At 38.9% G+C, this 20,757-nt stretch overlaps 1 protein-coding gene across 1 annotated transcript in view; it reads right to left on the bottom strand.

Annotated features, from left to right (window-relative positions):
* Nucleotides 1-644: 644 nt before the first annotated feature.
* The window catches only part of NDUFA9 (NADH:ubiquinone oxidoreductase subunit A9), a 38,177-nt gene continuing 18,064 nt past the window's right edge, over nt 645-20,757 (bottom strand). Inside the window, exons 7-11 of the mRNA XM_008973756.5 lie at nt 19,342-19,409; nt 18,049-18,125; nt 5,584-5,679; nt 2,554-2,620; nt 645-940 (exon numbers count right to left, since the gene is read on the bottom strand). Coding sequence (XP_008972004.1) covers nt 770-940; nt 2,554-2,620; nt 5,584-5,679; nt 18,049-18,125; nt 19,342-19,409 — 479 coding nt within the window. The 3' untranslated portion in view covers nt 645-769. The remainder of the gene's footprint in view (nt 941-2,553; nt 2,621-5,583; nt 5,680-18,048; nt 18,126-19,341; nt 19,410-20,757) is intronic.

The following is a 20,757-nucleotide window of genomic DNA, read 5'->3' as shown; positions in this document are numbered from 1 at the left end:
AAATCACACTGTACTGGTGGGATTTGCCAACACTAAACCAACTGTTCATCTGGGTCTTGGCTGCAATTTTAAGAACTTCATGAGAAGGTCCTAATTCCTAAGTGCTGGCACTGCTGGCATAGAAGCTGAAGCATCTCCTTTGCATGGGAACAGAATCTATCTCCACCTATGTGTCTGAAATAATCCAGATGTGGTACTAAGGGCATCGGGCTGGCCTCAGATAGCTCAGATCCAAGAAGACTGTGGAATTACTGCAAGGGGTTTGAGAATCTATGGACAATGTTTTTCTATATATGTACTACTATTTTTAAAAGGCATATGGACATTATTAAAATAAATTTTAAAAACACCTTCGGTGTAAACACATTCAGGTTAGGGGATACTGTATGCTCTCTCATTTAATGGAAATTTAAAAACAATCACATATCACTTGGGGTCTTTACAATACTTTGACATTAAAAAGGGTCCTTGTCTTCTAGAACGTATGCTAGAAGTGGTTTGTCATAGGAAAATTCAAACTCTCTGGCATTTCAGAGAATAAATAGTATATATATCATTATTAAATATGTTTAACAAAAATCATGCTCAAGTTCTAAGTGACTACATTTCTCATTTTGTAAATCAAGGAAGAAAATACTGCAGAATTCAACCTGAAATGTTTTAATAGTGGAACTGTGTACAGGATCCTCTAAAGAGACCGCCTGGCTGGGTGCTCAAACCACATGGGCCGACCCAAAAGACGCCAAAACCAAGAGCTGCTCAGGAGGCACTAAATGTTGACGGTCTTGGCCGGCTTCACATCCTCAATTTCAGCAGACAGCCAGCGGTAAGTGCGATGACGCCGCAGCACCTCAATGGCCTTGAGTTCCAGTGGTGTTGCCTGAATACCAAGGTCTTCTAAGCCAGGCAGGTGAGGCAATTTCATGTCTGTGATGTGCATCTTTGGATAAACAAAGGACCGCAGACAATGCTGAAAACTGGCTGAGAACAAAGTGCTATCCTAGCAGGCACTTAAACATTCAAGCTGGCATGAGTCCTATTATTGAGACTTAATTGCTTTCAAAGAATATGTGGCAATTTTCGATTCATGCAAATCACTATAAAAGCAGAACACACAAAGAGGGCTTAAGACAAAAGAGGGCGAGATCACCAAGTATCAGATCGAGGTCCCCAGTGGCAGCCGCGAGCACAGGATGTTGGCACTACATGAGCCATTCTATATACAGATTTCAACAGAAATAAATCTAGGGCAGGGAAGCACAAGTCATCACACTTGCCAGGGGAGGCTGAACAGGAGGGTTTAGGAATAAAATCAGGGCTTAAGCAGAGCTGGTCCATTCCTCAGTCCTCTCACGCCCCTGTTTTCTGAGCACGGGCGTTCTGACTCAGTTTTAACTTTGAATTTAGGAGATAACACAACATTTGTTCCTTGCCCATTAAAAAAAAAAAAAAAACAAGTAACTTTTTTTGCTCCAGCTGTACTCAACCTGGTTGACTAATGCTCACTGTAGAGCTAGAAAACCAAACCCATCTTGTTTATAGGGAAAGATAATGAACTGTAAAGTTTGCAAACATCCCAGATTATTATTCAAAACCACATAAATAGAATCCATTTGCACCTAGAGCAGCAGCAATCCCTCATCCTACCCACCTGAAAGTCTGCAATTCTTTTACCAGAGGGCTGTAAGCCAGTCTGCAAACCAAATCCAAAACCTACTCAGGCCACTGTATCAACACTTTCTCAAGTATAAATGTAAGAGACACTTTAGTGTAAGATAAACTGAAGTGTCTGACAACCAGCGATCCTGCCTGATCTTTCATAGACCATGTCTGAAGAAAGTATGTGAGTTGCCCACTTCCACATGTTCCCTAAGCACTACTTTCTCATCTTCTCTACACTTTAGCTTTCAGGCAGCATTCAGGGGACAATTTGGCTACTTCTTGCCAATATATGGTCCATAGGTCTTCCAAGGTAGATGTGGTATTGGTATAGTATTTTTATTTTATTTTGCATCCTCCCTAGAAGCAAATGCACAGGCACATGACATGAGGTCTGAGAACTGACCATTGGATGTGGCAGCAAGGAGATTGGAGATTGTGGATAACCTTGAAAAGAGCAATTTTAGGGGAGAAATGGGAATAAAAGCCTGACTGGAGTAGGTTAAAGAAAGAATGAAGAAACTGTCAACAGTTTCTTCAGGATGTTAGGAGGAAGTTAGGAGGAGTTAGGATGTGAAGGGACACAACAGGAAAGTAGCTAGAAGAGTGATGGGAGGAAGAGAGGCTTTGGCAGGGGAGCTATTAGGCAATTTTGTGTGTTGACAGGAATGATCAAGCAGAGAAAGAAACACTGATAATGACGGACAGAAGGTATGGAGGAGCCGCCCCCTGGAGCAGGGCAGGTGGATGAGCTTCAGTGCTAGTAGAGGGGCTGACTGCAGACAGCAAGAACAGCAAACAGACAAGAGCCGGGAAACAAGCAAGCAGGCAAACCAAAATAAGTCTAACGTCTCATCATCGGCCCAGGCAGATGCTTTCCACACATATACTCACCCGCTCCACTTTATCCCTTGTTATCCAGGGCTCAAATGGGCTTATTTCAAAGACTCTTGCTACCCATCTGGAAAAAGAAATATATATAGCACATGTGATAAGCATCTCTCTGCCCAAGATGTAAGCTAGCCTATAAGAACTACAGGAAGACAGACCGCTGTAGAGCAGTCTGAACTGATTTTTTTTTTTAAGAAAATAACCACCTCGACCTGTGAGGCTACCTCTGCTTTTTGGTCCATCTCCTCTCAAGCCAACCCAGTTGGCTGCTGTAACTGCTGGTACACTTTGTTCTCCTCCAAAGAAACAACAGATCTTAAACTTAAAATGAAATAAAACCAACAAACAACAAAGCAAACAGAAAAACTCCAATATTCAATCAAGTCTGTGAAATTCAATTTAATCTAAACCTCAGATATTCAAATATGCTGCCTTTACAGAAGCAGGGCAAGCTGAATGGTGTGTAAAATATACAACGTAACCCCTGAAAGCTGGGGCCCTTGAGGAAAAAAAAGATATCCAAAAGCAAGGAGAAGGCTAAAATCTACGGTTCAAATCAGGACGACAATATAAAACCCAAAACGGAAAAGGCCACCTATCTTCATTACTGCCATCTCTTCACTGCTAATGAAAATTGAAGGGCTCCTTACGTGCCACTTGAGCTCCCATCATCAGTTACCTCAGGGCAGTGACTTTTTCTTTTCTTTCCTTGTTTTTGTTCCACAGACAGGGTCTCACTATGTTGTCCAGGCCGGACTCACACTCCCAGGCTCAAGTGATCCTCCCACCTCAGCCTCCCAAGTAGCTGGGACTACAGGTGTACACCACTGTGCCCAGTAGCAGTGGGTTTTCAACTAGCATCTGAGGAACACTAGGAATTTGCTGGGGCCCCACAGAGTCCTGGGGGGCCAAGGGTTTGGGAGTACATGCGTTGAGTATCACCCATCACTGCAACCAGACCAGCTCTTTTATTGGATTTACCCAGCAGGACTTGACGTAAAACTTCAGTGAGCACAGGGTTCCACAGCTGTTTAAAGGCTTGAAAAACACCATTCTAATGCATAGTATAAATAAATGAAAAAGGAAGCTGGCTGGAATTTCTCCAGCAACATATAAAGCCTCAGATTCCTCAATGGCAGAAAAAAATAATTTATTGGGGCTAACATAGCTTAATAAAAACACTCATTACAAACCTCTAACTCTCTGTGCCCTCATTCTATGCTAACAGATCACTTCAGGTCTCTATTCTAGTGTCCTCAGTGGGCCATGTCATGGGCATACATAAGCCAACTCTAACTCAATTTTATATACAACCATGAAAGTGCCTCACCGCAATCTGGCTTATATCCCTTTCACGGCACTGAAGCCACGGTCACAATGGTCATTTGTAGACATTTTGTGGTCCTTTATCTTATTTGACTTTTCTGTAAGACTTCATTCTACCAATATTAACAGAGTGCCTAATGTGTACCAGGCATTGTTCTAGGGGCTTGAGATACATGTGAATGAACAGCAATGTTCCCCTTCTTAAAACATCGATTCTCTCCTGAAAACACTCCATTCCCTTTGGTATCTAGAATTCCAAACTCTCATTTCCCACTTAAATGTCTGATCACTTTTTGGCCTTCTTGTAAGTTTCTCTTACTCTGTGGCCTCCTCTTCCACTCACTCCACATACTCTCCTTACTTACTTTATAGATAACTGAGTATTAAAGGAGACAAAGTGAATAGTCTGAAAGGTGTAACACTCAATAAATATTGTTATCACCCTGCATTCTAGTGGTCTATTTTTCTGGTACCCCTGTTAGACCATAAGATTTTTGAGTTTTTGTTGTAACATTCTGACCATAAGATTTTTGAGTGTTTGTTGTAACCTTCTGAGTACCTAGTACATTATCTAAGACATAGTAGGCATTCAATAAACATTTGTTGAATGAATGGATGAAAACCCAAATGAAGATCAGTTTGTGGCACAATGGATGTGACAGTCTCCTTAACCAGACCACTAGGGTGTGACATGGTAAGTTCAAGATTTTATTTTATTTGGCTCAAATCAGGACAATATAAAACCCAGGACGAGAAAGGAGCTCCCATCAACAGTTACCTCAGGGCAGTAGGTTTTTCTTTTCTTTCTTTCTTTTTTTTTTTTTTTTGTTCCAGAGACAGGGTCTCACTATGTTGTCCAGGCTGGATTCAAACTCCTGAGCTCAAGTGATCCTCCCACCTCAGCCTCCCAAGTAGCTGGGACTATAGGTGTGCACCACTGTGTGCAGTAGCAGTCACCTAGGCTGGAGTGCAGTGGCACAATCTCAGCTCACTGGAAGCCTTGAACTCCCGAGCTCAAGCAATTCTCTTGCATCACCCCACCTCCACCCCAGTAGGTGGGACTACAGGCAGATGCCACCACATCCAGCTAATTTGGTATGTTTTGTAGAGATGGGGCTTCGCTATATTGCCCAGGCTGGTCTCGAACTCCTGGGCTCAAGCAATCTGCCCTCCTTGGCCTCCCAAAGTGCTGGGATTATAGGCATGAGCCACCACTCCCAGCCAAGTCAAAGATATTTAACCCACAAAGAGAGGAAGTAAACTAAGAAGCAGGGAAAGAAGAGAAGGCAACCACAAATCCAAGTCTGAATTAGCCTGACTCCTTTCCCCAATAGCATGATCAGGTTGATTTAATAATGAGCGACATGAAACACAGGGGAACCTGCCTGCCCCTTACATATGTGCCTAGCAAGATATTTCTCCAAAATTAAACTCGATGGTTTTAAATTGGAGAAAGTGAAGAACTGCATCTTCACTTTTGGGAAGTGGGAAGATTCACTTTTGGGAATTGGGAAGATTTAATGTTCCAACACATTTTTTTTAACCGACACTAATCTATTTCTGCTTCTTCTCTATGCTAATGTCATTAACACTAGGAGATCTGGAGACCAGCCCTTCACACACCCTATAACCCTAAGGGAGAACATTAGGAACAAGTGTGTGGAGCTAGCTTTTTCAGAAGTCATACAAAAGGAGCACTCTACTTACCGATAGGCAAAAAGTGGCAAGGGGAATGGGAGGAACAATCTGTGAGCCACAGCAAAGATGTACTTCACCAGGTGGAAAAGGAGGTACCGACTGGGACTATAAAAAGATGATACACAGTTCTTTCAATTACACGCTTCTCACAAATTTTCCTTTATAACAAAATAACATTTTTCTTATAAAAAAGGAAACATATATGCACTGTAGTAGATACAGAATAGCACAAAGAAAAATCACCCATAATCCCATTATGATAGTTAATATATTTGATCTATATCCTTCTCATCCCCTTACATATATACATTATTGTGCTTTTAATAAATACACAATCCATTCTATTCCGTAATGTCTTTTTCATTTAACATTACATCATAATCGTCTTTCCACATCATTATTTTATTGCATGTTTCATGACAACATATTACACTGCATGTAATCACAATTATTTTATCAATTGCCAGTTTTGAGATATTTATGCTATTAAAAACTTTTTTCTTTTATAATGTTTTAATGAACATTCTTGTAATAAATATTTGTACTTATCCATGATTACGCATTTAGAATATATTTGTAGAAGTGGAACTGGGTCAATGTAGACTTTAAAATTTTAAGGCTTTTATTGAATACTTCTAAACTGCTTTTCAAAATGGTTCTATCAATTTATATAAAATGTTAAGTATATAACATTTTAGATAATTATATAAATTACAATTATATATATGTAATTATATATAAGAATGCTCCCTCCACCCGAAATGAGTTGTCATAAGAAAATAAAATTTTTGCCAATCTGCTAGGTTAAAAAAAAAAAGGTATCTCATGTTTTAATTATTATGTCTTTAATATGAGAGATTATTTCTTCACGAATTTTTGGTCATTTATACATCTATCTTTTCTTTCCTCCTGGAGTCCCTGTCTATAAAAATAATTTGTAAGAATTCTCTATATTTTAGTGATATTGTTGGAAATACCTTTTATTGTTTGTATTTTAACTTTTAGTGTTATTTACAGTGTTTTGTGCACATAAAATTTTAACTGTTTAATTTAACCAAAACTACTGATTTTCTTTATGGCTTGGATTCATAGTTAGAAAATTCCTCTGTAGTGACATAAATTTCCACATATTTTGTCTAAACCTTATAAAAAAGATTTTTTTTTACTATAAAGTTCCTTCTGTGACGTATTTTTGTACATTATATAAGGTAAACATGTAATTATATTTTTCCCAAGATGTAAGCCAATTGCTTCAATGCTACTTACAGAATCATTTACTCTACTGCCTCTTTCCCTATACTGAAATGTCACCCTTATCACATACTATATCCTTACATATAATGGGACTGTTTCTGAATGTTCCACTCTATTCCATTAATCTGAATAGTTCTGTACGATTTTAACCTAGCATTAATAAGTATCAGTGCTTATAATGCATTTTAATATTTCTTTACCCATTTCCTAATTCATTTGCATGCTTCATGACAGTAAATCTGTGACAACCAAGAGCTGAGTGAAGGTAATTCAGTGAGAACCTCATTATTCTGACATACTTTACTAAAAAACATGAAACTATCAGCCAGGAGAAATATCAGACAAAGGCCTTAGCAGGGTTCTTCAAATTCCAGAGGGATTTGTAAGGATCATTACAGGACATATAATACATGCTACACCAAGAGCAACTTGAATTTTTACGATGACAAACAAAACTGGTATCATGGGTTAACTAACTCTACATAATAGGTTTCCTCTTCAGCTGTTCTGAAGCACTTTGTGTTCCATCAAGTGCAACCGGAACACTAGTTTAAGTGCCCTTGCTCACAGCCAAAGGTACATTGAAGCCCGCGTCCTCCCAGCTTAGATTTCAAGGCTCAGCATCACAGTTATTCCTCTGCAAATATCCTCAGCAAAATCTTGTCTCCCAGGCCCCTACCCACTATACTTGCTAAGCAAAACTCACTCTGGTTGACCCAAACATGTGCCTTCTCTGAGCCTGAAACCCCAGAAGGACAAAACTGTAGACGAAATACAATTGAACTGATTGACTTCACTTTATTTTTTTATCAGTAATTTCCAATGGAACACTCAGTTCTGCTTGGCAATCCCACATGTTCTCCTAGGAAATGCTCTTTCCTGTTCTCCCAGGGCATACTTTCTATCTTCTCTGTCCTCAAATTTTCCACACACTTTTCTGACCCACTCCATCCTGCCTTTTAGCTAACCTCACATTCCAACAAGAAAAGATACTCCTAACATTCCCACAGCCAAACCTACCTGCATCTGCATATATCCTTGAATTCTTTTCCTTGTTAAAGTTGAAGAAATGTTTGCCTTTTACAAAGGTCAAACCCTCATTTGCACTCTGTATCCAACTCCTCTCAATTCCTGAAGGACTTTGCTCCTTTTCTGTCGGCCTCATCTCCTGAGTCATGAAGTGACATCTCTTTCCTGGACCATTCTTACCAATTTATAAACAAGATGTACCATCTTCCAAATCCAGGGTGGTACCTCCCTTGACAAGACATTCATGTTTCATAGCCTTCTCTTCACCCGTTTCCTTTGCTCCCTTTTACAGGGAAACTTCTCCAAATAGTTACCTAACTGTTGCCTCCACTTCCTATCCTGCCATTCAAATCTCACTGCAATCCAATCTGCCCTTTGCCTAATGTTCAAATGAGGTCATTAAGGTGACCATGAATCTCTATGCTGTCACTCACTCAACCTCCTGGCAGCATCCAATATAGTTGCCAACTTCCTCCTTCTGGTTTTCTTTCCAATTCACTGGACTTTCCTTTTCGGTCATTTATTTTAATTATTTTGCTTAATTATTACTTATGCATCTCATCACTAATCTATAAGCTCCACAAAGGCAGAAATCTTACCCATGCTATTCACTATTGTGGTATAATTTACATACATTAAAATTCATCCATTTTAAGCATATAATTCAATGATTTTTCATACATTTACCAAGTTGTACAATCATTACCATAATTCAGTTTTAGAATATTTTTCCTTACTCTAGTAAGATCCTCCACAGCCATTTAATCCTGGATTTTACTCCCAGGCTCAGGCAATCACTAATCTACTTACATTTGCCTTTTATAGATACTTCATATAAACGGAATCATACAACATGTGATCTTCTGTATCTAGCTTCTTTCATTTACTATGTTTTTGAGGTTCATACATGTAACATGTCAATATTTCATTCCTTTTATTGTTGAACTTCTATTATATGAGAATGCTACTATATTTTATTTCTCCTTTCATCAGTTAATGAATATGTGGGATGTTTCCAATTTTTAGCATTTATGATAACGCTGCTATGAAAATTCAAGTGCAAATCTTTGTGTAGACACATTTTCATTTCTTTTGGGTAAATATCTAGGAGTAAAATCGATAGGCCATATGGTAAATTTATGCTAACTTTTTAAGAAGATGCCAAACTGTCTTCTAAAGTGGCTATACAATTTTACACCCCTACCAGCAATGTATGAAGGTTCTCATTACTCCATGTCTTCCTCAACATTTGTTATTTTCTCTCTGTGAACTGGTATCTCATAATGGTTTGATTTGCATTTTCTGTAATGACTAATGATATGGAGCATCTTTTCATATGTTTTTTAGTGATTAAGTACATCTGCTGGGCTGATATGCCTATTCATGTCTTTTGCTCATATTAAAAAATGGATCATCTTCTCATTGAGTTCTAAGATTTCTTTGTATATTCTAGATAGTAGTCCTCTATCAGATACGTAATTAACAAATATTTTCCCCCAATCTGTGACTTGTTTTTTCATTTTCTTAGTGGTGTCTTTTGAAACACAAGAGCTTTAATTTTGGTGAAGTCTAATGTATCCATTTATTTTTTATTTTATGAAATAGGCTTTTGATGCCATAGCTAAAAATCTTCTAGAATCCAAGGTCTAGAAGATTTTCTATTTTCCTTCCAAAATTATTATAGTTTTATAACCCTTTTATTTTTTTACATTTTTACCAATTGAAATTTTTTTTTAAAATTATACTTTAACTTCTGGGGTACATGTGCAGAACGTACAGGTTTGTTACATAGGTATACATGTGCCATGGTGGTTTGCTGCACCCATCAACCTGCCATCTACATTAGGTATTTCTCCTAATGCTATCCCTCCTCTAGCCTCCCACCCCCAGCACACCCCAGTGTGTGATGTTCACCTCCCTGTTTCCATGTGTTCAACTCCCACTTATAAGTGAGAACATATGGTGTTTGGTTTTCTGTTCTTGTGTTAGTTTGCTGAGAATGATGGTTTCCAGCTTCATCCATGTCCCTGTAAAGGACATGAACTCATCCTTTTCTGTATACTGGCTGCATAGTATTCCATGGTGTATATGTGGCACATTTTCTTAATCCAGTCTATCATTGATGGGCATCTGGGTTGGTTCCAAGTCTTTGCTATTGTGAACAGTGCCGTAATAAACATACGTGTGCATGTGGCTTTATACTAGAATAATTTATAATCCTTTGGGTATATATACTCAGTAATGGGATTACTGGGTCAAATGGTATTTCTACTTCGAGATCCTTGAGGAATTGCCACACTGTCTTCCACAATGGTTTACACTTCCACCAACAGTGTAAAAGCGTCACTATTTCTCCACATCCTCTCCAGCATCTGTTGTTTCCTGACATTTTAATGATTGCCATCCTAACTGGCATGAGATGGTATCTCACTGTGGTTTTGATTTGCATTTCTCTAATGACCAGTGACAATGAGCTTTTTTCATATGTTTGTTGAGCTGCATAAATGTCTTCTTTTGAGAAGTGTCTGTTCATATCTTTCGCTCACTTTTTGATGGAGTTTTTTTCTTGTAAATCTGTTTAAGTTCTTTGTAGATTCCGGATATTAGCCCTTTTTCAGAAGGATAGATTGCAAAAATTTTCTCCCATTCTGTAGGTTGCCTGTTCACCTGATGATAGTTTCTTTTGCTGTGCAGAAGCTCTTTAGATTAATTAGATCCCATTTGTCTATTTTGGCTTTTGTTGCCATTGCTTTTGGTGTTTTAATTACGAAGTCTTTGCCCATGCCTATGTCCTGAATGGTATTGCCTAGCTTTTCTTCTAAGGTTTTTATGGTTTTAGGTCTTACGTTTAAGTCTTTAATCCATCTTGAGTTAATTTTTGTATCAGGTGTAAGGAAAGGATCCAGTTTCAGCTTTCTGCATATGGCTAGCCAGTTTTCCCAACACCATTTATTAAATGGAGAATCATTTCCTCATTGCTTGTTTTTGTCAGATTTGTCAAAGATCAGATGGTTGTAAATGTGTGGCATTATTTCTGAGCCCTCTGTTCTGTCCCATTGGTCTATATACCTGTTTTGGTACCAGTACCGTGCTGTTTTGGTTACTGTAGCCTTGTAGTATAGTTTGAAGTCAGGTAGCATGATGCCTCCAGCTTTGTTCTTTTTGCTTAGGATTGTCTTGGCTATGTGGGCTCTTTTTTGGTTCCATATGAAATTTAAAGTAGTATTTTTCCAATTCTGTGAAGAAAGTCAATGGAAGTTTGATGGGGATAGCACTGAATCTATAAATTACTTTGGGCAATATGGCCATTTTCATTGTATTGATTCTTTCTATCCATGATCATGGAATGTTTTTCCATTTGTTTGTTTGTGTCCTGTCTTATTTACTTGAGCAGTGGTTGGTAGTTCTCCTTGAACAGGTCCTTCACATCTCTTGTTAAGTTGGATTCCTGGGTATTTTATTCTCTTTGCAGCAATTGTGAATGGAAGTTCACTCATGATTTGGTTCACTCATGGTTTGTCTGTTATTGGTGTATGGGAATGCTTGTGATTTTTGCACATTGATTTTGTATCCTGATACTTTGCTGAGGTTGCTTACCAGCTAAGGAGATTTGGGGCTGAGACAATGGGGTTTTCTAAATATACAATCATGTCATCTGCAAACAGAGACAATTTGACTTCCTCTTTTCCTAATTGAATACCCTTTATTTCTTTCTCTTGCCTAATTGTCCCAGCCAGAACTTCCAACACTACGTTGAACACAAGTGGTGACAGAGGGCATCCTTGTCTTGTGCCGATTTTCAAAGGGAATGCTTCCAGTTTTCGCCCATTCAGTATGATATTGGCTGTGGGTCTGTCATAAATAGCTCTTATTATTTTGAGATATATTCCATCAATACCTAGTTTATTGAGGGTTCTTAGCATGAAGGGCTGTTGAATTTTGTCGAAGGCCTTTTCTGCATCTTTTGAAATATTCATGTAGTTTTTGTCATTGGTTCTGTTTATGTGATGGATTACATTTATTGATTTGCATATGTTGAACCAGCCTTTTATCCCCGGATGAAGCCAACTTTATCGTGCTGGATAAGTTTTTTGATGTGCTGCTGGATTTTATTGAGGATTTTCGATTCAATGTTCATCAGGGACATTGGCCTGAAATTTTCTTTTTTTGTTGTCTCTGCCAGGTTTTGGTATTAGGATGATGCTGGCCTCATAAAATGAATTAGGGAGGATTCCCTCTTTTTCTATTGATTGGAATAGTTTCAGAAGGAATGGTACCAGCTCCTCTTTGTACCTCTGGAATAATTCAGCTGTGAATCCATCTGGTCCTGGACTTTTTTTGGTTGATAAGCTATTAATTGCTGCCTCAATTTCAGAACTTGCTATAGGTCTATTAAGGGATTCAATTTCTTCCTGGTTTAGTCTTGGGAGCAGGTATGTGTCCAGGAACCTATCCATTTCTTCTAGATTTTCTAGTTTACTGGTATAGAGGTGTTTATAGTATTCTCTGATGGTACTTAGTATTTCTGTGGGATCAGTGGTGATATCCCCTTTATCATTTTTTATTGCATCTATTTGATTCTTCTCTCTTTTCTTCTTTATTAGTCTGGCTAGCAGTCTATCTATGTTGTTGAAAAAAACCAGCTCCTGGATTCATTGATTTTTTGAAGGGTTTTTCCTGTCTCTATCTCCTTCGGTTCTGCTCTGATCTTAGCTATTTCTTGCCTTCTGCTAGCTTTTAAATTTGTTTGTTCCTGCTTCTCTAGTTCTTCTAAATGTGATGTTAGAGTGTCAATTTTAGATCATTCCTGCTTTCTCTTGTGGGCATTTAGTGCTATAAATTTCCCTCTACACACTGTTTTAAATGTGTCCCAGAGATTCTGGAATGTTGTGTCTTTGTTCTCATCGGTTTCAAAGAACATCTTTATTTCTGCCTTCATTTCATTATTTAGCCCGTAGTCATTCAGGAGCAGGTTGTTCAGTTTCCATGTAGTTGTGCAGTTTTGAGTGAGTTTCTTAATCCTGAGTTCTAATTTGATTGTCCTGTGGTCTGAGAGACTGTTATGATTTCTGTTCTTTCGCATTTGCTGAGAAGTGTTTTACTTTCAATTATGTGGTCAATTTTAGAAGAAGTGCAATGTGGTGCTGAGAAGAAATTATATTCTGTTGATTTGGGGTGGAGAGTTCTGTAGATGTCTATTAGATCCACTTGGTCCAGAGCTGAGTTCAAGTCCTGGATATCCTTGTTAATTTTCTGTCTCGTTGATCTTTCTAATATTGACAGTGGGGTGTTAAAGTCTCCCACTATTATTGTGTGGGAGTCTAAGTCTCTTTGTAGGTCTCCAAGAACTTGCTTTTTGCATCTGGGTGCTCCTGTATTGGGAGCATATATATTCAGGATAGTTAGCTCTTCTTGTTGCATTGATCCCTTTACCATTATGTAATGCCCTTGTCTCTTTTGATCTTTGTTGGTTTAAAGTCTGTTTTATCAGAGTAGGATTGCAACTCCTGCTTTTTTTTTGCTTTCCATTTGCTTGGTAAATATTCCTCCATCCCTTTATTTTGAGCCTATGTGTGTCTTTGCATGTGAAATGGGTCTCCTGAATACAGCAAACTGATAAGTCTTGACCCTTTCTCCAATTTGCCAGTCTGTGTCTTTTAATTGGAGCATTTAGCCAATGCAAGGAAGCCATTTAAGGTTAATATTGTTATGTGTGAATTTGATCCTGCCATTATGATGCTAGCTGGTTATTTTGCCCGTTAGTTGATGCAGTTTCTTCATAGCGTCAATGGTCTTAAGAATTTGGTATGTTTTTGCAGTGGCTGGTATCAGTTGATCCTTTCCATGTTTAGTGCTTCCTTCAGGAGCTCTTGTAAGGCAGGCCTGGTGGTGATGCAATCTCTCAGCATTTGCTTGTCTGTGAAGGATTTTATTTCTCCTCCACTTATGAAGCTTAGTTTGGCCGGATGTGAAATTCTGGGTTGAAAATTCTTTTCTTTAAGAATGTTGAATATTGGCCCCCATTCTCTTCTGGCTTGTAGGGTTTCTGCTGAGAGATCCACTGTTAGTCTGATGGGCTTCCCTTTGTGGGTAACCTGACCTTTTTCTCTGGCTGCCCTTAATATTTTTTCCTTCATTTCAGCCTTGGTGAATGTGACAATTATGTGTCTTGTGGTTGCTCTTCTCGAGGAGTATCTTTGCGGTGTTCTCTGTATTTCCTGAATTTGAATGTTGGCCTGCCTTGCTAGTTGGGGAAGTTCTCCTGGAGTTTTCCAACTTGGCTCCTGGTTCCATTCTCCCCATCACTTTCAGTTACACCAACCAAATGTAGATTTGGTCTTTTTACACAGGCCCATATTTCTTGGAGGTTTTGTTCATTTCTTTTCACTCTTTTATCTCTTATCTTGTCTTTTCACTTTATTTCGTTGAGTTGATCTTCAGTCTCTGATATGCTTTCTTCCACCTGATCGATTCGGCTATTGATACTTGTGTATGCTTCACAAAGTTCTTGTGCTGTGTTTTTCAGCTCCATCAGGTCATTTATGTTGTTCTCTAAACTGGTTATTCTAGTTAGCAATTCATCTAACCTTTTCTCAAGGTTCTTAGCTTCCTTGCATTGGGTTAGAACATGCCTACTTCTGTCAAATCGTCAAACTCATTCTCCATCCAGTTTTGTTTCCTTGCTGGCAAGGAGTTGTAATCCTTTGGAGGAAAAGAGGCTTTCTGGTTTTTGGAATTTTCAGCCTTTCTGCACTAGTTTCTCCCCATCTTCATGGATTTATCTACCTTTGGTCTTTGAAGTCAGTGACCTTCGGCTGGGGTCTCTGAGTGGACGTCCTTTTTGTTGAAGTTGATACTATTCTTTTCTGTTTGTTAGTTTTCCTTCTAACAGGCCCCTCTGCTGCAGGTCTGCTGGAGGTCCACTCCAGACCCTGTTTGCCTGGGTATCACTAGCAGAGGCTGCAGAACAGCAAAGATTGTTGCCTGTTCCTTCCTCTGGAAGCTTCGTCCCAGAGGGGCACCTGCCAGATGCCAACCAGATCTCCCTTGTATGAGGTGTCTGTTGGCCCCTACAGGGATGTATCTCCCAGTCAGGATACACAGGGGCAGGGATCCACTTGAGGAGGCAGTCTGCCCCTTATCAGAGCTCAAATGCTGTGCTGGGAGATCTGCTGCTTTCTTCAGAGCTGCCAGGCAGAGATGTTAAAAGTCTGCTGAAGCTACACCCCCAACTGCCCCTTCCCCCAGATGCTCTGTCCCAGGATGGTGGGGGTTTTATCTATAAGTCCCTGACTTGGGCTACTGCCTTTTTTTCAGAGATGCCTGGCCCAGAGAGGAGGGAATCTGGAGAGGCAGTCTGGCCACAGTGGTCTTGCTGAGCTGCAGTGGGCTCTGCCCAGTTTGAACTTCCTGGTGGCTTTGTTTACTGTGAGGGGAAAACCACCTACTCAAATCTCAGCAATGGTGGACGCCCCTCCCTCCCAAGCTCATACGTCCCAGGTTGAACTCAGACTGCTGAGCTAGGAGCGAGAATTTCAAGCCAGTAGATCTTAGCTTGCTGGGCTCTGTGGGGGTGGGACCCACTGAGCCAGATCACTTGGCTCCCTGGCTTCAGCCCACTTTCCAGGGGAGTGAAAGGTTCTGTCTCACTGGCGTTCCAGGTGCCACTGGGATATGGAAAAAAAACTCCTGCGGCTAGCCCAAACGGCTGCCCAGTTTTGTGCTGGAAACCCAGGGCCCTGGTGGCATGGGCACCTTAGTGAATCTCCTGGTCTGCGGATTGCAAAGACCATGGGAAAAGCGCAGTATCTGGGCCAGAGTGCATGGTACAGTCCCTAATGGCTTCCCTTGGCTAGGAGAGGGAGTTCCCCGAGCCCTTATGCTTCCCGGGTGAAGCGACACCCCACCCTGTTTTGGCTCACCCTCCTTGGGCTGCACCCACCGTCCAACCAGTCCCAATGAGATGAACCAGGCACCTCAGTTGGGAATGCAGAAATCACTCACCTTCTGTGTCAATCTTACTGGCAGCTGCAGACTGCAGCTGTTCCTATTCAGCCATCTTGCCAGCAATCCTTGTTTTATAACTCTTACACTGAAGTCTCTGAATTATTTTAATTTTTTCATGTACAGTGCAAGGTAGGAGTCGAAGTTCATCTTTTTTTTAATGTGGATATCCCAAAACCATTTGTTGAAAAGACTATCCTTTCCCCTTTGAAATGCCATAGCACCTTTTTCAAAAATCAATTGTCCATAAAGATTTATTTCTGAACTATCAATTCTGGTTAATTCATCTATATGTCAATTCTTATGTCAGTACCATACTATCTTGATAATTATAGCTATTAAGTTTTGAAATTATGAAACTTAATGGTTTTGTCTATTGTGGGTCTTTGCATTACCATATAAATTTAGAATCAATTTATCAACTTCTGCAAAAAAGTCTGTTGGAATTTCGATAGAATTAAGTTGAATTTGTCAATCAATTTGAAGGAAATTATCATTTTAATCATACTGACTCATTCAATCCATGAACATGGTATGTCTTATTACTTATTAGGTATAATATAATAAATTTAATTGTTAAATTTATACTTAAATATTCTATTATTTTTTATGCTGCTGTGAATAAAATTCTTAATTTTATTTTCACATTGTTCATTTACTAGTATATATTGATTTTTCTATGCTGATCTTATACATCGTGATTTTGCTGAATGTGTTTATTCATCATCACAGTTGTGTGTAATGTTGTATGAGTGTGTATCAATAGGTATTTTATGAATGAATGGCAAATAGAATGGACCAACATAATATAATTCATAATTACAAAAAACCTAGGAGCAAAATTATAGTCTTATGCCACTGCCTTAGCCTCAAAATATCAGAGAAAGAAGCAAAGTTTTTTCCTGGGGCTGAAGAGATGAGAAATGTGTAGATACATATCTACAATTTCAAGAGGAAAAATATCTACACTGCAATGTCTAGTATTATTTTTCCCATCATTACGCCGAACAAGAATGACTTACTGGAGCCCAGACAAAAGGATAATGGCTGGGCAAAGGTAAAAAGGAAAATGTGCAACTCATCCAGAGCTAGAGCAAGTAAAGTTCACAAAGCCATTTCCGCTCATTTATTCCCTGAAATCCTAGTCCATGTACCTCTTCACTGGAACTAATGTCTTTTGTGTAGTATTTTATGAAACCTGTATTGAATATATTGAATTGTAATTCTTATCTAGACTATAACTGATTGCATGCTAATGTACCAAACTGGGAACTGAAAAGGAGAAATATATTTTGCAGCTGCTAGTTGACATGGAAAACCAAGACTTTCACACTGAAAAAAATTATGTATTAAATAATAATAGTGGAACATAACAATGTATAGATTCAGAATTCTGGGAATATATTCTATGCCTCTTGGCTTAAAGAGAACAGTGTCATTTTCCTCTAGAGGCAAACATTTCTTATGAATTAGGCTATCCCTTAATTACTGAGCCAGATCCTTAACTTTCATAGATGTCAAGTGTCACTAGTTTGCTTCACAGAATCACAGGGTTATGAACCACTTGCCAGGTGAATTTGATACCTCTCAACTTGGCAAATGAAGTCTTAGTTTTTGACTTTTAGTTAATTCAGCAAAAAAATTCCTAAGCTTAGCTGTCATATGATTTAGTAATTTCAGGTAAGTCACATAGCTTAACTGTACCCCTTTTTTTCTGAAAGCAAATTTTAGCAAAGAGCATAAAAGAAATAATCAATCTTGCACAGCACTAGTAATTGTGCTATAAACCACCCGTTTTTCAGCCTCTGGGGGCATTGTGATACTCCATCAAAATTAATGTGGTTTTATAACCATACTCACTCCCTAAAAGTGTTTTGTTTGTGTTTTAGAATTTACAGCAATATCCTTTTATATATTAAAAACATCACTGGAGTAGTACAAAACCATCCCTAAGGGTGATTGGACTAAGTATATGTAATAGTCTAGGGCAGTGGTTCTCAGACTTTGGTAACAGAAGAATCATTCATTAAAGTAGATTCCAGGTTCCCTTAAATTCTGATTTAATGCAAGCAATGAGGAGATTTTGATATTGTAAAAGTGCAACAAATAAATCTGTTAGTAACTAATTTAGATATTGATTCCTTCATTATAATAGCACAATTTAAAATTCAAACTCTAAGCACTTACCCAACGAAAGCAAAGGATTTCCCGTTGGCATCAGGATCCTTAACTGCATTAACAATTCCTTTGGATACATCTACGACCTATAAGAAATTATAATATATGTTTAAGTAATTGTTGAAAAAGAGAGAGAATGGGAGATGGAGAGATAGAAAGAAAGGAAAGAAGAGAAAAAGGAAGGAAGGAAGGAAGGAGAAAGGAAGAAGCCCACACTGATCTCAACAAAGAAAATGTGAAGTTAAAATAATGGTATTATCTATTCCCAGAAAGCTTCTTAAAAGAATGAGCCTTCTCAAGAGCTCAAATAATCACTGCTATCCAAGTATTTTCCAAGTACGCATAATCCAAGGCTCATCCAAGTATTTTCTGTAGTAGGAATGCACTTACCTTCAGATAGCTTGAGGCCCTTCTGATTTGCTTTTGCCCACAACTTGCCAAGCTCATCTCTTACCACTCCCAACTCTCTTATTAACCATCACAAGCTATTAGGCTTAACCACATGGAATTGCTAATATTCTACCATTTTGATTTTCAAAAACAGTAATAGTAATAGTGATTTTGGCCCCCAGGGGACATTTGACAACTGTCTAGAATCATTTTCAGTTGTCACAACTGAAGGGTGGTGTGACTGGCGTCTAGTGGCTAGAGGCCAGGAATGCTGCCAAACACCCTTTAACAACCCCCATAACGAAGAATTATCTGGCTCAAAATGTCAATAGTGCCACTACTGAGAAAACTTGGTTCAATCTAACATGGAATCCAACATGCTCTTTCACCTCTGGGCCCCTGTATATACTGTTCCCTCTGCACGCAATACTCTTCCCCAACTCCCTTCATCAGGCTTACCTTTAGTCATCTTTAAGGTTTTACCCTAAATGCCCTTCCTTTTGAAATGCCCAAGTCTAGATTAGGTGCCCTTCTGATGTAATTACATAAAACCCTCTCCTTATCATAGCACTCATCACGTTGTACAATAACTGCTTTATTTATCTGCCTCAGACTGAAAGCAATTTGAGAACAGCAATTTGTGTCTATCTAGTTAATATCTTTATTTCCCTAGTGACATGTGACATGTATGATGTGTCTAGCACATTATGAGTTCAATAACTTTTTCTTAAATGAACAAGTGAAAACACAGAGAAGGCATGTACCTCTTAAGTAAACTGAGAGGCAGCTAGCTGACACAAGTTGACAAAGAAAATGACAGAGTTACTAAATTAGGACAAAACCAGAAACTTGATCACTCAAATCTGAATTCATCAAAAATCCCTTTCTGACCCCCTTCATCCAAGTACTTACATATACTGGTTGTTTAACTGTCTTCCAGCCCAAGGAACCAAGGGGTATAGGACCAAATCGATGCATACCTAGCGGAAGAAAGAATAAGAACTATACTGAGAAGGCTTAAATTGCTGTAAGATCCAACAGTCTTAAGATTAACATAATTATTGTGCATAATAGAAATAATATAATGAATGTAGCTGACTCTGAGGAAGTGAATGCACTTACAAAAGGCAGTCATTAGTTTTTCAGATAATAAACTCGGAAAATAAAAAGGCCAAATGTTTAAAACCATGAAGAGCAAAGAAAAGAGGTCAAATGGCTTGACAACTAGTCTGCTCTGCAATGCTAAATGCATCGCTATGCCCAAGACTGGACTCTAGCTGCACCCATTCTAAGGAGAAACACAGAACTCTTCCTTCTTATGATACTCATCTGTTGATATGGCAACAGAACAGATGAGCTGTCTATCTAGTTAATATCTAGATGAGTTCTGCTGCTGTATCAACAGATGAGTGATACAGCACAGATAACCCAGAAAAAGGGCCTGATGGAAATATTAGTTGATATATGGTGCTGGCACAATTATTCTGCTATTTGGAAAAAAGGTGAGATAATGTCTTAGTTCTCACCATAAACTAAAACAAATCCCAAGTAGTTTAAATGTTAGGTTAAAAAAGTTTTTTTGTTTTGTTTGTTTGTTTGTTTTTCTTTTTTTTTTTTAAACCATTTAAGAGTAGAAATTAGGCCAGGCACAGTGGCTCATGCCTATAATCCCAGCACTTTGGGAGGCCAAGACGGGCAGATCACAAGGTCAGGAGTTTGAGACCAGCCTGGCCAATGTGGTGAAACCCCATCTCTACTAAAAATACAAAAATTAGCTGGGCGTGGTGGAACACACCTGTAGTCCCAGCTACTTGGGAGGCTGAGGCCGGAGAATCGCTTGAACCCGGGAGGCAGAGATTGCAGTGAGCCGAGATCGCACCACCGCACTCCAGCCTGGGTGTCAGAGCGTGACTCTGTCTCAAAAAAAAAAAAAAAAAAAAGAGTAGAAATTATTCACAATAGTACAATAAAGAATAAAATACTTAAAAATAAACTCTATCAAAGTGGCAAAAGACACATATGCTGAAAACCACAAACCATTGCTGAAAGAAATTAAAGGCACAATTAAATGGAAAGGCATCCCAAGTTCATGGAATGGAAGACTTAATATTGTTAGGATGTTGCTATGGTTTAAATATGTTCCCTCCAAAGTTCAGATGTTGCCAATATGATATGAACTAAGAGATAATTAGGCCATGAGGGTGCTCCCTCATGAATAGGATTAAGGCCTTCATAAAAGAGGCTTCATGCAGCATTCAGCTAGCTTGCTCTTCTCCTCTTCTGCCATGTGGGGACATAGCATTTGTCCCTTTCACCCTTCCACCTTCC

This window comes from Pan paniscus, chromosome 10 (genome assembly GCF_029289425.2).
Source record: "Pan paniscus chromosome 10, NHGRI_mPanPan1-v2.0_pri, whole genome shotgun sequence".
Lineage (NCBI taxonomy): Eukaryota > Metazoa > Chordata > Mammalia > Primates > Hominidae > Pan > Pan paniscus.
Note: the sequence above shows the minus strand (reverse complement) of the source record. Positions and strands in the feature narration are given on the sequence as shown.